The following is a 17,832-nucleotide window of genomic DNA, read 5'->3' as shown; positions in this document are numbered from 1 at the left end:
CTTCACTTTTGATCAACTGAAACCAGCACTGTTTTGCTCGGTAGCCTAAATGACTTTAATAATGAATCAATTATCAAAGGAGTTGGAAATCAAATTTCTGTTTATTAATTATTCAACTGTTTAAGAACTATTTGTCAGTATACAGAGTGACTGATAAAGTGGCATGCTCACAGTGGGACCAGTCAGGCAAAAAAGGTGTCAGCACTTTGGATTACTGAAATGTATACTAGCTGATCAAATGTCATCCTACCTGACTTAATGAAGTATTGAATGGCACGCAGGTTGTCAGTTAACTAAAGACTTTTAAGTGGGTGAGTACATAAAAAACACTCTTCTGCCTCTGGACAGTCGGTGTCTTAGAACAAGCAGAGCAGTATAGCTGATAGTATATGTTAGCCAGTGATACATGGGTCATTACTGTAACGGCCCTGCTTGCACAGGTTCACAATGAGGGGTCAGTGCACATGAATGCCTTCCTGTTGAGATTTATGGCCTCCAATGACATTTATCTTGGTTTAGTTTGGACGGTTTGATCTATTCCATATGTTATAATGAAGAAAACTACAGCAGGCTCACTAAATGAAAAGACATGGACAGATTAACTGGTTGGCCTTGGTGAAAGAAATGTGCTGACCCCAAACCTACGATAGGGTGCATTGTTTTTGTACATTGTGTCATCTCAGATTCTCATTAACAACAGTGGCACACTGTACATGGCAGCATTAAATGCCCACAGAACCTGAGACCTATCAGTACTCCTTAACTGGAGTAATACTATGTGTCATTTAGTTTGTAATGACTGGACTGATTACAACTTCACCATAGGATGTGCATCATGTGAGCACAATACTGACTAATATAATTAAGCTCATTATTGTCGCTGATACAGCAGGACCTGCTTAACTAATTACCAAAACAGTGGCTTGCAATGCTTGGTCTGTCAAGCCTTGGTAAAATAGATTAAAAACATGTATATCTTAATTTCCATGCCCAAAACAAATTAATGATAGTGGAAGAGCCTGTCTTTAAACACATGGTGCACGTCCACATATCAGATATGATGAGATGGAAAAGGATAAAATGTCTACTTGTGAACCCTCATCACAAGTAGACATTTTATCATCAGGTTATGAATTGTGTGTGACCATAGGTTTTCAGCAGTGTTTTCTCTCTCTGATTTGTCTCAATTGAATTTTACTGTATTTTTCTGATGTTATAATATATTTCTGCAGATCCCTTATATCTTTGGGATCCTTAGGGGTATATTACCACGAGGTTGGGCACCACTGCCCAAGAATAAGATGATCATGTTCCGATTAAGGTGTTTAAGTCTTTAGTGTTAGAACAATTATTTAAAGTATAAACAACATGACATTACCCATTTATAACGTGCTCACTACATCTCCCATTACATCCATGTTCATACAACACTGTGTGACACGCATTTTACGCACAGGAGAGACAGAGTGGGTCGGGTCTGTGTTTACTTCCGGACTCCGATTTAGACTTCGCTCAGAAGGCAGCAGCTCAAGTGGAGGTTCAGGCTGTCAGCTAGCACGGTAGCCATACAAGGCTTCATGACAGAGGTTACCGAGTTGACCAGCGGCATCCCGAACAGACAAGCCTCACTCGGCGCCACTGCACACCGGACACCAGGCAGACCCACACCGCTGCCCCGCGCTCCTCTGCTCGCCTTCATGCTCAAAGTCACTCAATGCTGCACTCCCGCTACCAGCTAACAGACTGATCTGACTGTGTTACTGCCACTTCATGATCCGAGCCAGCTGAGGATCAAAACAAGGACAATCGCTCAAAGTTTAACGGCGTTTGTGTTTGACCGGCCAGGATCCAGCAGCTGGGAGGGACACGGGCCCCGGGGAGAGCGACGGGACTCTGTGGCCAGGCAGCCAGGGCAGCAAGGGTGGTGGCTGGATAAACTAGGGGGTCGCCTCCAGCTCCTGGTGGATTCATCCCCTGCCAGCTAACGTTAGCTAAGCTAGCTACAAACAGCGCCATGGATTGGTTAATGGGGTGAGTACAGACCGCTAACGTGCCTAGCCAGCTTTACTCTCCTCTCTTAGGTCAAGTGCGCAGTCTTTCTGATGCTGGCTGCAAATTCACCGCACAGTAGCTGTCACCACCACAGTCAGCATTAGACAGGCGCACTGTCGTGTTCAATACTGATACATTTCAACTTTAATACATTAATATGCCCACAAGCGGGTATCCTGTTGCCTAGCTTAGCTTAGCTCTGCGATGCTAGCTTGGTAGCAAAGCTGGCAACGGTCCCTAACGGTGAACCAGCCTCCTGTTACCCCGGGCCAGGCGGTATTTTTTGGGCCTGCAGCTATCTAGCCAACGGTGGCAGTGCCCAGATTAGGTTGTGAGAACATCTCTGTAGACGCCACTTTGCTGTACAGGGAGCCTATTTATAGGAATGATTAACTCAGTAAATGCGCTAACGTTAGCAGCCTGTCAGTCTTGCTAACGCGGCTATGCCCGGTTTTAGTTTATTTCCTGTGCAAGGTGCACGGGACCTACCGTTAGCTGTCATGCTAACTTAACGTTACCTAATGCGCACACAACAGGGTGTCAACGAGCTATACTGCTCTCATACTTGTGAAATAGGTACCTTCGAGAAATATAAATAAATGTTGGTTGATGGCAGTAAATCATTCCACTGAAACACAATAGACGAGGTGCACAGTTCACTTGTTTAAGCTGTATTTCTTGCCATGATGGTGCAGGTGACACCTGAAAGAAGTTGATGATGCTGGCGCGAGTCATGGGTTTGGGTGAGATCTGGTGGTCAGTACTGCTGATACACCTGTCTGACACCTGCTATACAGCCATACATTCAGGCCATGATCGTTGTATTCAGGATTAACGTGACATCCATGACCAGCCCAGTCTGCTATTGAAGAACTCAGATATGTTATCTTGTATTTACTTAAGTATTTGCAATGTAAAGGCATTAGATTGTCCAGTCAGAATCTAAGTCATATTTGCCTGTAAGTAAAGGAGGGACTCAATGAAATTCCAGGCCAAGATGTGTTTATTATTCTTTATCAACACATTTTCATGAACATTGGTAAATCTGAAGCACAATGGGACCAGGTATCTCTCCAAAAAGGAAAACATCAGATCTTGGTTTGGATTTGCACAGTAAGGTGTGTGTGTGTGTGTGTGTGTGTGTGTCGCTGTGAATTTTTTGTTATTGTTGCTGGTTATCAGGTTGGCTAGCTGGCTGGCCAATTGTGAGCAGATCGGAGATGAGGAAGGGTGGAGGCATGTTATCAGGGGTGTTTCTTCTACACGTCGTAACCTTTTGGCTGAGAGATAACGATGCAGAGTACTGGTGTTTACTAACTATTACCTCTGGTCTGTCTCTCAATTAGTTAGCAGGATATCTGAGAAAATAGTTAAAATGCGTCAATGAAATTTAGCAGGAAGTTAAGTAGTTGGCAAAGATGAGTATGGGGTGCGGAAGACACCAACTCATTGTCACTTAAAACTGTTAATTGTTAACATTCTCAGTCTTAACTCCTGAACTGAGGCGTACGAGCAAAAAATATTTTATATTATCTATCGATCTTGTCTCGCTCATATTTGCACAACACAAATTGTCCACCATTTCTTTTCTTTTCTTTTTTACAACAGTCTGTTTTAGCCACACATTTCATCCAATCTTGGTAGACGGTAAATTTGGATGACCTTGAGAAAGGATATCATGTGTTTTTGGTATTACTACCTATTTCACATAGACTAGCATAATCTTGAACACATTAAGCAGTTGCAAACAAAGGAATTGTGCTCTTTTGGTAGAGGTGTTGTTCACTCCCTGAAAGCTTTCTTTTGGATTTTTCTCAAGCGTCCTCCTCCTTCTGACACCAGTTTTCCTGGTTTTGGTTAATGGTTTTCGCTTTCACTTGTCTCAGTTCTTAGTTGTAAATGCCATTTATAGGTCTTCACCGCCTCTTCCTTTTTCCCTTCTCTCACTCGCATGAAATAATAATACTTTTCTGCCAAAACAGTTGGAGCTGTCAGACCTAAACTGGTTTGCTTAGTGATCTGTTAGGAATTCAAAAGCAACACCCAGTTACGTGTTGGTCTTAGAGGAGGTGAGAAAAGCGAAGAGCCACGTACAGTAAGAGTAAAATATAAGGCCACTGCTTGTCAGGATTATCATGGAGGCTACTAAATGCAGTTTGTATTAATTGACATTTTCAAATAAGATGTTAAATCTTTTTTTGTTGAGTAAATAAGTCCTTCATGCGTATATATAATCTAAGTTATTCAAGTTTAGTAGGGTATCAACAAAGTGTCTACTTAGATGTAATGCCCTCAATCAAGACTGATGGTGTTTCTCCATGCTGAGAATTTGTGTTTACCTTCATGTTAAAGCTGCACATTGGCTACTGTTTATAATGCGGGTTAGGTGTGTATGTGAGCTGAATGCATAGAAAGCAAACGGCCTTGCGTCCAACGTGCGTCACTGACAGAGTGGAGGCCATGAATGAGTTAACCAAGCATGTAATCACTCTGAATTCAGACCCAGGGTGAAGGACGCCACAGCCGGGACTGATGGAGGGAGGAAGTGAGGAGAGGGAGTGAAGAATAAGGAGAGAAAGAGGGAGAGAGGGAGAGAGAGAGAGAGAGAGAGAGAGAGGGTGATTTAGGATGATGGAAGAAAGAGTGACCGGGTGGTGAAAGCAGCTGATTTGGGGAGAAATGTGCAAATGAAGAGAGAGAGAAAGGAAGGTGTGATGAATGAAAGAGGAGTGACTGATGAAGGAAAGGCACTGTGATCTAAAGGGAAGGATGAATGGGAGACGGCAGGTTTTTGACCGATGGAGGAAGTGGATATGAATGCTCTTGATTGAATGGTTGATTAGGGAGAAAAATAGGGGAAATTAGGTGTGGGGGGGGGGGATGTAGTAGTTGATAGGAAGGATGAAGCTCCACAGGGAACCAAATGGCGGTCTAGCAGATGACGGCCTACTAATGGTGGATAGATTGAGTGAAGGAGATATATAGAAAATGATATGAGGGCTTATGGTGGATGACAATTTCGCAAGAGCAGATTTATTTGAGGGCTTTCAGCAGGAGGCTTCAAATACACTTTTTGTGTATTTTATTGGTGTGTGTCACGCATGTGCTTGCCTCTTAAAATGTTCGTAAGAATGTGTTTGCGAACTACATTCAGTATATCTGTGTATTTATTTTGGACGGAGCGCATTATTTCAGTGCCGAATGTTCTCATCTGCCTGGATTCAGAGTCAAACAGGACGTTAAAATCACTGGAGAGATGCGAGACGCCTAAATGTGCCTTTTCCTGCTGGGCAAAATGGGCAGACTTTGACAGATGTTTAATCCCCTTGCTTTTGAGTGATGGATTGGTAATGCTGAACGAAGAGCGAGAGAATGGAAACTACAGCAGCTAAGTGGAGCGCCGCTGACTCGAGCAAGAGTTAGAATTAATGTACACTTAGCAGTGACTTAATGGTATATAGGCAGCGTATCATTATCATGCATCGTTGGAGTAATGCAAGGAATAATACGAAAGATTCCAATAACTAAGGGCCTGCTTGTTGTTTGTTTTGGTCACGTTCTCGTATTTGAGAAGACAATCTTTGTTTTAAACATGATGTTTTTCTGCAAGCAACTAAGTATGACTAGAGCTAGGTAATCAGATTTGTATTTTGTAAAAAAAACAAATATTTATTTATATTTCCTGATTTAAATTACAATTTTGCACTTTTTAAAGAGGCTATTTCAACATTTCAAACGTCACCAAGAACAACTTCAATCAGATGGCATTTTGTTTGGGGCACTATGAAGTCTGATCTTAAAAACGTCAACATGAACCAAGCACTGCTGCAGCTGACAACGAGAGTTAGCGAGAATTAGGACAACGCCAGGTCTGTGGCTCACACCAAAAAAAAATGTGTTGTCGTCGCACAGTAAATATTTACTGGTGTCTGCAAATCTGCATATACAAGCAGATTCATAGCAACCGTATTCCAGTAAAATGGTCTAAAGAAATGATGTCTTTCAAACAAAGAAATCCCTTTATTTGCGTATGAACCGATCTCTACATGCGTTCCTGAACCCAAGCATGAGAAACTGTGTGGTAGCATTTAGGGTGGAGGTGGTTGGAGTTTCATTCTGAGTGCGTGTTTGAGTAATATTCCTTTCATGCTTCTGACTTGCTCTGCGTGCATATGTAGATGTTCCCAATGGGGATTTTGCACACTGCTTTCCTCATGCAGCCTCATTGCCTTATTTCCTTTTCCACCACACACATGCACAGACACACACAGTCTCACACTATTGCACAAAGTCTCAGCCCAGGTGGCTGTTTCCGCTGCTCGCACCGCAGATGCTGATAATAGGCTGTGACAGATGAGCAGACATCATCTCAAAGTCACCTGCTCTAGAATAGAAACTAACCAACGCTGTCACCGTGTTGTGTGGCCTAGACTGGGAGGGAGTCTGACTTTGTTGTCTTTATTTCTAGCATTACAATCATCCGCAGTATTTCTCTGGTACACTGTTCTGTTTTGAGGGCCGACCTGAGGGCAGTGTCAGCTTAGCAGAAGGTCTCTGTGTCTGCCAGAGAGATGGTTTGGATGGAGCTCTTTACTAGCTTGTTACTGTTACAGTGAAAACATCTTCTGTTGGCTCTTCATGTGTCAAAGCCCACAGTGAGAACCCCACTCTATTAAGAATCAATTTATTGTGCTTGGCGCTGAAGTTGCTTTACGACTACACACCCTAGGCAGCCTGGGCCAAGACTTTTTAAGGCCACGTAAGCCAGCCAAACCTTAAGTGACAATGTAGCTTAACTATTTCGCCTTGTGTTGTGGGTGGCAGTTAGCCCAATATATGAAGACGCATCGGCTCGCCACAGCAACCAACCCTGAGAAAAATGACACCCATGGCTCACATCGGTTGCAAAAGTGACTTCCTTTGACTGATGGTGTTTGGTGCATCATTGTGTTTAAAGTTTCAATACTGGAGTTAAGCTGGTGATAAAAGTGTCCCAAACTTCCTATAGAGGCCTAAGCTTAACTATGGTTGTATCAGTCAATGATCAGAACAATATGAACCCCTGTTAAATGCAATGCAATCCAATTTAGTCGTCCTGCAATAAGTACTAATGAAGTTTCTAATGTCACAGAAACATTGACGACCATCAGATTCTCACTCAACTCTGTGAAAATTACAGACATTGATATAATAGATTGCCCACCTCCATTTACTTACAAGGGGGAGAAAATACACCTCAAACGATGCCATACCGTTGGTTCAACAACAAATATTCAATCAGTATTTATTGCAGGGAATTTCTATTGAATTGCAATCAATCATACAGAGATTGATATATTTCTCTCATCATTGGTTTATGTGCCGGAGTTGAAGGAAGCTAAGATCAACTCTCCCCTGCTTTAATGGAGCTGAGGCCTAGTGTTGGGCTCGGCCGCGTGCTTCTGGCTATTCTACCATGTTGCGCTGCCGTGATAAGGGATTGGCTGGATGACAAGAAGGCTAGTTGGTTTGTTTACTCCCCAGAAAGGGCATCTTAGTCACTTTCAGCCCTCCAACTCACTCTGTCTCTCACTCCCTGGCTCGGCTTTGTTTCACTCTCTCTCTATCTGTCTCTTTCTCCATTTAATACCGTCGTCGTCGTCCCCCCCCCTCCCTCCTGGGACGCTGATGTGCAGAGACGTTTGCGTGCTTGCATGACTTGCTGGACTGTTCAGCCGCAGAGAGCAAGGCAGCGTTGAACAGGCCCAGGGCAGCCTCAGCCCTCTCCGAGAAATGTTTAACAGCAAGAGGTAGCAGGGTGTTATCAGTTTTCGGAGCTGACTATGTTGAAGGAAAGCCTATATGCAGAGTAGTATTGTCCAAGCTGTATAATGCTGTTTTGAGGAAGAGAAGGAAATGTTGGAAAGCAAAGCTGGAGGGGTTAAGAGTCTATAACAAACAAATCCTCATGCCCATCTCTGACATCAGCGCCCCTTTTTTAACTCTAATCTGCGAAAAGGTGAGCAGCGGGGTCGTCGCCGCACCGTAAAAGCTCAGCTGTTCTATGTCAGAGGTGTCGATGACTTCGGGTTTCACAGGAAGGTGACACCTAGAGCAAGTAGTTGATCTAGTAACAACCTCGACCAGCAGCTCCAGAGAGAAGTGTTTGTAGTCAATACAGAAATAACTACCGTATCGTTCCTTAAATTGCTTAAAACTACAAATCTAACAACTAGTTTAAGGTTAATTGGTTAAAATATTGCACCATCATGTTTTCAACTAGCTGGTGTCTTAAAAAAAGGTCTGAACCAATTTTAAGTGAGCCCTGTACAGGCTTAAAAGCACAATGCTGTATCATGGAGTGTTTTTAGGACATCAGTGTGCATCATTGAGGGAGTAAGAAAGGCTCTATTGAATGCCTTTTGAGTATGCAAATAGGTTGGGTACAAGAACACACACACACACACACACACACACACACACACACACACACACACACACACACACACACACACACACACACACACTCTCCTGAGTAAATACTGCTGTACTCTCTGGCTTGTCTCTCGAGACGCCTCTCGACTTCCCTGTCTTCCCTTCCCTTTCCCTGAGGCAGGGACTCAGAGCAGAGAGGCCCAGAAATGAACGTGATACCAGAATGACTCGGCAGTTTGCTTTTCACTGAATATGCACAAGTGGATAATTGGAGAATCCGAATGCATGCACGCACAGCTGTATTAAGCACTTTCGCGAGCACTTGAAATGGAAACTCTTGCTAGGTGTGGTGTTTTGGCCCCCTTTTTGCCAGTATGTTTGAGCAAAGATGAGGTTTCAAAAGCCTTAGGACAGTGCACGCTGTGCGAGAATGGTGCAACGTAATACTGTGATGGATCAAGAGGTCGCAAATGTAAACCAACTCAATACCTGAGCTTGCTGTCCTCATGTGTATATGGAGGGTAACCACTTAGATACACAATAGACCTCTTTGTTCACATAATGTGACTTTATATTTGGAGATTAATTGATCTTCAGCTCCATTTTGTTAGTGCTTTCAAATGATGTTCTGCTCATTTGGGACAGACTGTCGTCTGTCACAGTCACTGTGTGGAAGGAGAGTGGCTCCGAATGTGTTTGCTCTTTCGTAACGCTCTGGCCAGGCCTGCCTTGCCCAGCGCACACAACTGGTACTACCATCAGATGGACGCACAGGGGGAAAGAAAAGACTGACAGGAACAGTCATGACTAATCAGCTGCTCTCTCTCACTCCCCTTCTGTCTCTTGTTATTGGTCAAAACTGGACTTTGCTGGTTCCTTTCAGTAAAAGGACTGGGAGCAGCTACTGTTCTGTCGGAGAGTATCATAGTCATGGACCGCTGCCAGCGAGAGCTGTCTTGAGATCAGCTAAAATAAGTTGAGCCCCCTGCAGCAGAATTTAGTGTTGTTGTTGTTGCCAAACACCCACCCACCCACAGGGACACTCTGCAGAACAGTTGTCGTCTTTCAGATTCAGTTTTGGCTGCAAGTTACATTTAATGATATCTTTTCTTTTTTGGATTGATAATCTATTAATTTACACTTGTATGTATGCAAGTATGACATTTCTGTGTCATTATATTTCATCATAAGAGGGCAGCTTCTGAATATATTGAAGTAAATGGGGTGGTATTGCCAAATAAAGTGGCACAATATCAGATATTATTACTTAGTGAGTTAACAAGGCTCATTATCTAAAATCTCTTCTGTCTTCTGAGTAGAGGCCCTATTTATTACGGACGAGGAGAGGCGCCTCCATTATATTACCAGTGTTTCCCCTACCATTGTCTTGGAGGGGTGTTTTTTTTAAATTCGCAACTCACTTTTCACATTGAACAGGTCTCTTTTATTAAATAAACTAAACGCTTATGCTATTGATCTAATTTATGTGCACGTTTCAGTTTGTACTGTCTACTTTGCGCATTCACATTCTTTCCTTTGCTCCGTTTTGCGAAGGGCGGGGCTTCGCACCTGACGCACACACACACGTGCACACGTCTACAGAGCGGAAGAAAGGAGAGGAGAGAACTAAATAGAAGCCGCACCACGCACGCGTCCCCCCTGTCGCACGGACCTCATCCAGCCCAGACAGCGACAGCACGGACCCCCCCCCCCCCACACAAGTTTTTCAGTTATCCGGCTAACCAACACACAAACCGGACCAATGATTGAGATGATTGGGGTATGATATGTAAAGCGAAAAATGGGGGGATGGAGTTCCGGAGCATTGCAAATTGAAAACACCAGAGAAAAAGAAAGAGCAGACAGAGGAAGAGAGGGCAGCTGATAAGAAAGAAAGCAGCAGGTGGATATAGAAAGTGCGGGGGAAGAGTGAGGGAAGCGATAGTGGCACAGAGGTGAAGGGGGAGATATGGAGATAAATGGGAAGAGGCGACGTGGGTCAGAGAGCTAGATTAGAAACAGCAGAGGTCTGCAATAGAGGACAGAGAGTGAGATTTAACAGCGGGGGCCACTGGCCACCGGTAACAGAAAGAGAGATGGAGTTTGGAGCTGTGTGCAGGCTAGAAAGGGAGGTAAGCCATCAGATGGAGAGAGAAACAAAAATACATTGGAGACCTTCTCTGATTCCCAAAACTCAAGATTTTGAGTGTAGGTCCTGATTCAACCAGTGAGATAAGAGACCTAATTTGTCTTGCAGGAGGAAGCCTTTAATTCTGGTTTTATTTATGTTTCACTAGGATGTGGTCAGCACCCTTGGGCGAGGCTTCGGCTGAGCGGTGAGCTGCTAAATCTGTGCAGAGCCGGTGGGCTGCTAGCATTGGTGTAAGCTAGCTTGGTTTGTCCTTGGTGGCTGAGGCTAGGCTGCTAGGCTGGTCTGAACTGTAATTGGATTAGAGAGGCAATGCAAGCCACACGCACATACACACACATACACACATACACACACACACACACATACACACACACACACACACACACACACACACACACACACACACACACACACACGCACACTTTAAAAGCACACACGCTTCAGGGAGCCAAGTTCATCTCCGTACTTGAGGCTGTACTCCTCCTCTCCCTCATTTCTTCCTCTCAAACTTTCTTCGGTCCTCATCATCCTGCTATTTTCTTTATCTCCCTTTAATCCACAATCCACCCCCATCCCCCCTGGCTGTTACATGTGTGTGTAGGTGTGTGCTACTTTGCATTTTTGTGTGTACGCATGTTAGTGTTTGTGTACGTATGGATCAGCCCTGTTCCATGGATACCCTCTCTAAATGGGATTACAGGAATTGTAGCGGAGCCCATGCTGAGAATAAAGGACAGGAAGAAGAGTGCACAAATAGTCAAGTGTAGATGATGATGTGAACCCTCATATTGAAAATGATAAATGTAAATATGAGGATGTTCCTACTGTACTGGGAGTGGGGGAGCATCGCAACCTTTTTTAGCAGCGTTGGACAGGAAGTAAAAATGATGCCAAGTGTGGTGTGCATCCTGATTGCCTCGTTACCCCTCTTAACCTTCTGTTGTGCACAATCCATGAAGAGTTTTCTTCACTTTAAAAACTGGGAAGAACTGGAATGGAGCACATGATAAGTAGTACGCAGTTAACAGGGTACAGTGTGTCTCTTATTCAATCTATTTATTGTCCGGCTCACTTTCTGGCTCATTCGTTTGATTTAAGTGACACTGAGGCGTTTTAGTAGTTTAGCTGCTGCTTCTTCTTTGAGAGGCTAGCAATAAATGCATGACTAGGGGAAAGGTACATTCCCAGGTCGTCAACATTACCAGTAAACATTTACAATAACGCTCTTCACTATCAGTAAGGAGGGAGCAGTAGTTCCATGTAATAATCGTGTGCCAGGAAACAAAATAAAACGAAGAGAGAAATGGACTTTATCTTACTGCCTGACCTGCTTAGGAAGAAACAATGCACTGAAAGTAGTCAGGTGCTACTAATGACTGTAATACATGAGCAGGGCGTGGTGAGGTGTGTTGTTTTTGAGGTTTGTTGTACAGGCTTAAGCAAGAAGCTGGCATTGCAGAAGAGAAGGAATGAAGAGCAAAGACCAAAGTGCAGCAAACCCATCGGAAGAGATACAACTGAAGAAGGATTTCCTGTGAGTGTTTGTACATTCATATGTGTGTTAACACTCGCATAGCACATGTGGCTGCAGTTAAGGAGAGAAATGAAACAGCAGTCAGTAAGATTAGAGAGAGGCCACAATATAAAAGGCTTAATAGCTGACAGGCCAGCACCAGCAGCCATATGTTTCATATGTGTCTGCTGACAACCCCACCGTATAGCTCCAATCTTCCCATATGGCCTGTACATTTCCTCAACTTCCTGCCACTGTGACAGCCAAGCCAGGGATGAAGCGCACAGCATGTGAAGATAGATAGATGGATAGATGGATAGATGGATAGATGATGATGGATGGATAGATAGATGGATAGATGGGAGGAGGGTGTAGCTCTGATGTGGGACGATCTTAAAGGAAAGACACACACACTGTAATTGATTCCACACCCAGTCGATATAATGTATGTACCGATATATGATATCTGGGTGATACTGACTCAACTAGCTGGATCCGGCTGATCTATTCAATTTAATTCTATGTTTGTATAATATATACTGGAATTTAAATTCTTGTTTAAGTTTTGACCAATTTGTTTCTGCATTAAAAAAGTTTGAAATGTAATTCCTGTTAATTTTGAAGATCTTTTTTTTTTTACTAATAAACAGTGATTCAGTTAATGTATAAATGTATTTATTTGTTACCTTTTTTTGTTTTACAAAGCAATGTTTAAGTCAAGATGTTGATGAACATCCCAGTCACACTACACTAGCTCCCGCGGAGATGGATTAAAACTTCTTGTTTAGTCTGATTAACATTCCAAATTTTAAAACTGCAACAGTTATTACTTTCTCTGCTTGAACGACACAACATCAGCATCTCTTCATCTGCAGATCTAACACCGGTGCGCAGCCTTCTGCACCCTGCTATACATGTGAGTGTTTGTACGTGTCTCAGGCTAGCTCCATGAGGTGCTTCACATCTAAAAAAAGGATGTGGAGGAGGAGAGAGATGTATTTGAGGGAAGAGTTTGACTTGAAATGAAGGCAAAGGGATAGCAGAGAGGGAGCTGGCGTTCAGGGTCGTCTGATTTCCGCTGCTGGGTTAGGGTCACTTTATGGGGGCCACTGACTGGGCCTCCCAGGAGTGAGTCAGAACAGCTCAAGGCTGGACACAACACAAAAAGACAACAGAGGATTTGACCCCTATAAGGCCTCTGACATCCCCTCGTGTGTGTGTGTGTGTGTGTGTGTGTGTGTGTGTGTGTGTGTGTGTGTGTGTGTGTGTGTGTGTGTGTGTGTGTGTGTGTGTGTGTGAGAACAAGGATAAGTCTGACTGACTGAGGGCTTACAGAGGGCTTCAGACACAGCACACTGTACTTCATAATAACACAGTCAAGCAGCTTTTCTTCTCTGTTGTGCTCCCGGCCGCAGACCTGTTAAACATGACGTGTCTAAAAGCCTTTTTAATCACCGGTGGTCTCTGAGCTGGGTTGCTCTTGATAAATGTGAACAACTGAGCCAACAGCCTGGTAGCATTAGGAGCTATGTTAAAAACTGGCTGCACTTAGGACTGGCTGTGAACACAGGGTATTATGAGGAGTCCAGGTGTGGCAGCGAAGCCAGCAGCAAACTTTGCCACAGTTTAATCCAGGAAGCCAGGGAAAAGGAAGGAAGGGAAGGACTTCCTTCCAAAAAATCCCAAATATATGACATAGGACTGGACAAATATATTGGACAAAGATGTAGATTCCAGCTGGGAAGCGAAGAAAATGGGGAGTCTAAGTCTGTTCTGCTTTCCCTTCCGTCCCAGTTTCATCCTTTTATCTTCCCGGTCTTGTTTTCTGCTTGCTGTCTGACCCGTACTCCCAACCGAGGTTTTTTCTACCTACAGTAGCTGCCTCGCACTGGAAGCCCGAGTGGACTGAGTCATATATCAGGGGGAGTGTGCTGAGCAGATCAGGCTACTACAGATTAGAGGTGAGAGGAGTGTGCTGCTGATTTATTACCGGCCGTTAGCTGGTTAAATAAGGCTAAGTGAGCTGGCCGGCTCGGGGAGGTGAGATGGAAGAGATTAGGCTACACGAAGAGAAATGGAGGGAGAAGATCTGTGAAGTGAAAAATGACTCCTGACCTCCTGTCGTTTGCATACTGTTTCTCTTGATCGTCTGCCTCGTTCACTCCTCTGCTACTCTGCCCTTCTCTTCATCCTCTGCACAAGCACCTCATGTTGCCTCTGCAGAGCAGCGCTGGTTATGTTGGGCTTGAGAAGCGGCCAACAATGTTCTCTGTGTTGTCTAATTATTATGCAACAAGTTGGTGCTGGTCGTTGACGCTGACAGTGGCGCTTGTTCTGTGTGCAGCATCGCAGCCCTGAGCTTGACTTGGTAACATTTACAAAACAAAGATACCACATGTGAAAACATGGCTGTTTTTAAAAGTGCAGTTGAAATGGATTTATAATTTTCCTCTTTGGTTTGTTGAAGATGGATTAAATGCTGAGAGGGAATTGCACCTCTATCGGCAACTATTAATTGGCAACTGATTTGATAATGGGTTAATTGTTTTAGTCCCCTTTTTAGATTCTTAAACATTGCAATATCTGATAGTAAACAGAATATATTTAGGGGTTTGAACAGTTGATTTAAATACAACAAGCTATTTGAATCCATCACCGTGGGCATGTTTCACTATATCAACAAAACGATTAATTGACTAATCCTCTGATATTTCTATAGCAGTTATTAGTTATGTCCCCCGCTGGATCCTACATTTCCCAAAATGCAACTAAATTGCATCTTTCATTGGACTTGCCCTGCTTGATAAATGCTCATGTCTTTCAAAAACCATAGCTTAGTTTGTAACGTAGCCTTTGTTTTGCAAATGTGTAGTCTCAAAGCACCAGCAAAAATAGGTGGGATGCCCCTTTAATCACACATTCAATACTGAGTCATTGTGACCTTCCTGACTCAAAAGCGAGGATTTGACAAGAGCGACCGATAGAAATATGTCTAATTTGTGGCTCTGGATGAGGCTATATGTGTTCAAATGTGTGTGCTGAATATCCGCTCTGTAAACTGTTTCTGTCCCCCAACCTTCAGATGATGCGTCAGTTTGCACGTTTATTTTGTGTGCGAGTGAGAGAGAATGAGAACAAGTGAGATACATTCCCCACATCCGTTTCCTCTCATAGAGGAACAGTGGGTCAGGGGTTTTTGCTCTGCTCTGATGAGTTCATGTGTTGCTCAGGGCCGGAGGGGAGGGGGCAGGAATACAGTGCACTGCACGCAGATGGGACATTTCTCATGATCACTGGGGATTGCATGTAACCTCGTGAGGTGATAGGAACTCTTTCATATTAAGAAAATGTTAGCCTTGTTGCTTTGTCTTTGATATTTGTAAAGTGAAGTTTGGTGCAGTCTGACGCTGCATGAACGGAGGAAGCTAACATTTTGGAGGTCACAAGGTCTCTGTCCTTACCCTTTTTCATCTTGTACTTGACGTTATTGCGGTTATCTGTTCTCAGACTGTGTGTGTGTGTGTGTGTGTGTGTGTGTGTGTGTGTGTGTGTGTGCTATTCCTTTATCTCCCTTGCTGCCCCACCCTGTACTGTAACGTGCTCTCCTTTCCTCCTCATTGTTCTGCCTCTCCGCCAGTCCAGGGAGTCTAGAGCAGGAGCTCGCAGGAAGTCTTTGTCACTCGTTGCGCTGAAGGGAAGGCAAACATTGAGATGCACAAACACAGGAAATGCTGCCTTCCTCACACATGCTCCAGCTGGGCGTCTGTCATTCTGTAGCCGCGGTTTATCAGAAAGCAGCAACGTGAACGCTGTCTCTAACCGCTGCACATGTCTCTTTCTGTGTTTCGGTCTCCTCCATCTCGCTTAGTTGTCCCCTTCACTGTTGGTGAGAACCACTCTGAATCTGTGCAGCTGCACTGCCTTCCTGAACACTGGCAATTAGCCTTTGTGCCATATTTTATATTTGCTAATTCGACAGTGAAGTGAAGTGGCCTCTGGGAAACGGATGTGATGTTATGTCATGTACTGCTATAGGGATCATAAAAATACTCGAACAAAGAAGAAAACTGGTTAGGAAATGTACAAAAGCTCTCTAAAGCTGTTAACTGTGTTTATGATTTAAGTTGGATTTTTCCTTTTTAATACTTTTATTGCAAGAGTTTTCTTATCCTATCTATCCCAGAAACTTTAATAAGGCTCATAAATTCTTCATTGTGCTTCTTCTCTGTTTTGCTCCTAGCAGCTGACCATTCCATATTATTTTCTCTCTTATATTGGAGGGATGTGATGTGTATGTGATCTGGAGATCAAGAACCTTTTTCAGTGTGGGCTTTAGCTACCTGGCCGAGGCCTTTTCTAGCATCAGCTCAGAGCTGCAGGGACATGCTCCACGCTCTCAATGCACGCTTTCTGTGCCGAGTCTGGAGATTTGAGTACATTAAAAGGAATGTCACTTCACATTTTCTTATCTTTTGGATTTGGAATTCAGTCATTCAGTCTGCTGCTGTCAGGCTTGAATCAATTACTGACTTTTATTTAATCTGTGTCCATTCCTGCGATGCTGAGAGTCAGTTTTTAAACATAAGTATCACTATACTGATACAAAAGTTAACACAGGACTTAAAATTAAAAAGAAAGAGCCATGATATTACTTCTTTGGAAACATAATAAAAACTAAACTTTATCGATGAGTAAAACAATCAGGCCTCTGTGACGTAACGTTGTGGGTGCTTTAAATCACCAAATAACCCTTTGAAAGTTATGTTGTGCGATTTGACCCCAAGGAGGATGGCATCTGTTTTGATGAAGCTAACAGGGATCCTAACAAAGGAAATGAAATAAAAACGACCTTGAAAGTTATTGAAATGTCCTTGAACATCCCAATGTGTGTTTGAACCTTGTGATGGCCAGACACTATTGTTTGCATCTATCTCTGGGCTTAGTAAGCAAGTCGCAGCTCAGGACTTCTCCGTCTTTCTGTCTTAAAATGCATGCAGTTATCTGTGTGTTGCAACTCCAGCTTGACTTCAGGGAGAACTGATGGGGTGCTGGAAACAGAATTTGGATGTAGCGTCTTCTTTTTTTTACCACAAGAGGGCAGCACATGTCCAGTTCACATGACTGCTGTAGGCAGGGGAAATGCTTACCTGTCAGTAGTTGGGTAACTTTGTTTGGTCAATCATATTGATTTTAGCAGGCCATATGAGTTCACTTTTTTCCAAGAGAGGTGGTTGCGTACTTAGCTCTGTGTGCAAGTGACAATACAGGATACAATTTAAAAAATAAAAAGAGATGTAGCAGACAGTTTGTGACATGAAGAGAAATGTAGATGAAAGAAGAACACGTTTTGAAGAAGAGAAAGCAGACAGGGGAACAGAGAGAGAGAGATCCAATGAGCATGAAATCCGATCTTGTTGTTGCATAATCATCGCTTGCAGGCCTTTGCCTTTGCAACGGGCTCTGTCTGCTCTTTCCAGTCCAGTATCACATGACCCTATTAAACCAGCAATACCAGTCCACCACCAGCCAGAGGCAGACACTGAGATCAATAGTTCTGTTCTTCTCTCTGCTGAGGCTCAGTCTTTAATTCATTTTTTCTTTCAGTATTCTTTTATGATTTTAAGTGAAGGCTAATTTAGATATTCAAATCATGATTTATCATTCAATGCTACAGAAACACTGATTTCTCAATCCCATTTTT

General features: G+C 43.4%; 1 protein-coding gene across 3 annotated transcripts in view; it reads left to right on the top strand.

Moving 5' to 3' along the window:
- Nucleotides 1-1,472: 1,472 nt before the first annotated feature.
- The window catches only part of mob2a (MOB kinase activator 2a), a 56,016-nt gene continuing 39,656 nt past the window's right edge, over nucleotides 1,473-17,832 (top strand). Inside the window, exons 1-2 of one of the 3 annotated variants that reach the window (XM_029433742.1) lie at nucleotides 1,473-2,031; nucleotides 10,021-12,152. In XM_029433742.1, coding sequence (XP_029289602.1) covers nucleotides 12,088-12,152 — 65 coding nt within the window. In that variant the 5' untranslated portion in view covers nucleotides 1,473-2,031; nucleotides 10,021-12,087. Of the gene's footprint in view, nucleotides 2,032-10,020; nucleotides 12,153-13,028; nucleotides 13,048-17,832 lie in introns of those variants that run through there. The other 2 variants (XM_029433745.1, XM_029433746.1) reach the window with 2 other exon arrangements.

Source organism: Cottoperca gobio, chromosome 6, assembly GCF_900634415.1.
Source record: "Cottoperca gobio chromosome 6, fCotGob3.1, whole genome shotgun sequence".
In the NCBI taxonomy this organism is placed as follows: domain Eukaryota; kingdom Metazoa; phylum Chordata; class Actinopteri; order Perciformes; family Bovichtidae; genus Cottoperca; species Cottoperca gobio.
This window is presented reverse-complemented; position numbering and strand designations above follow the sequence as displayed.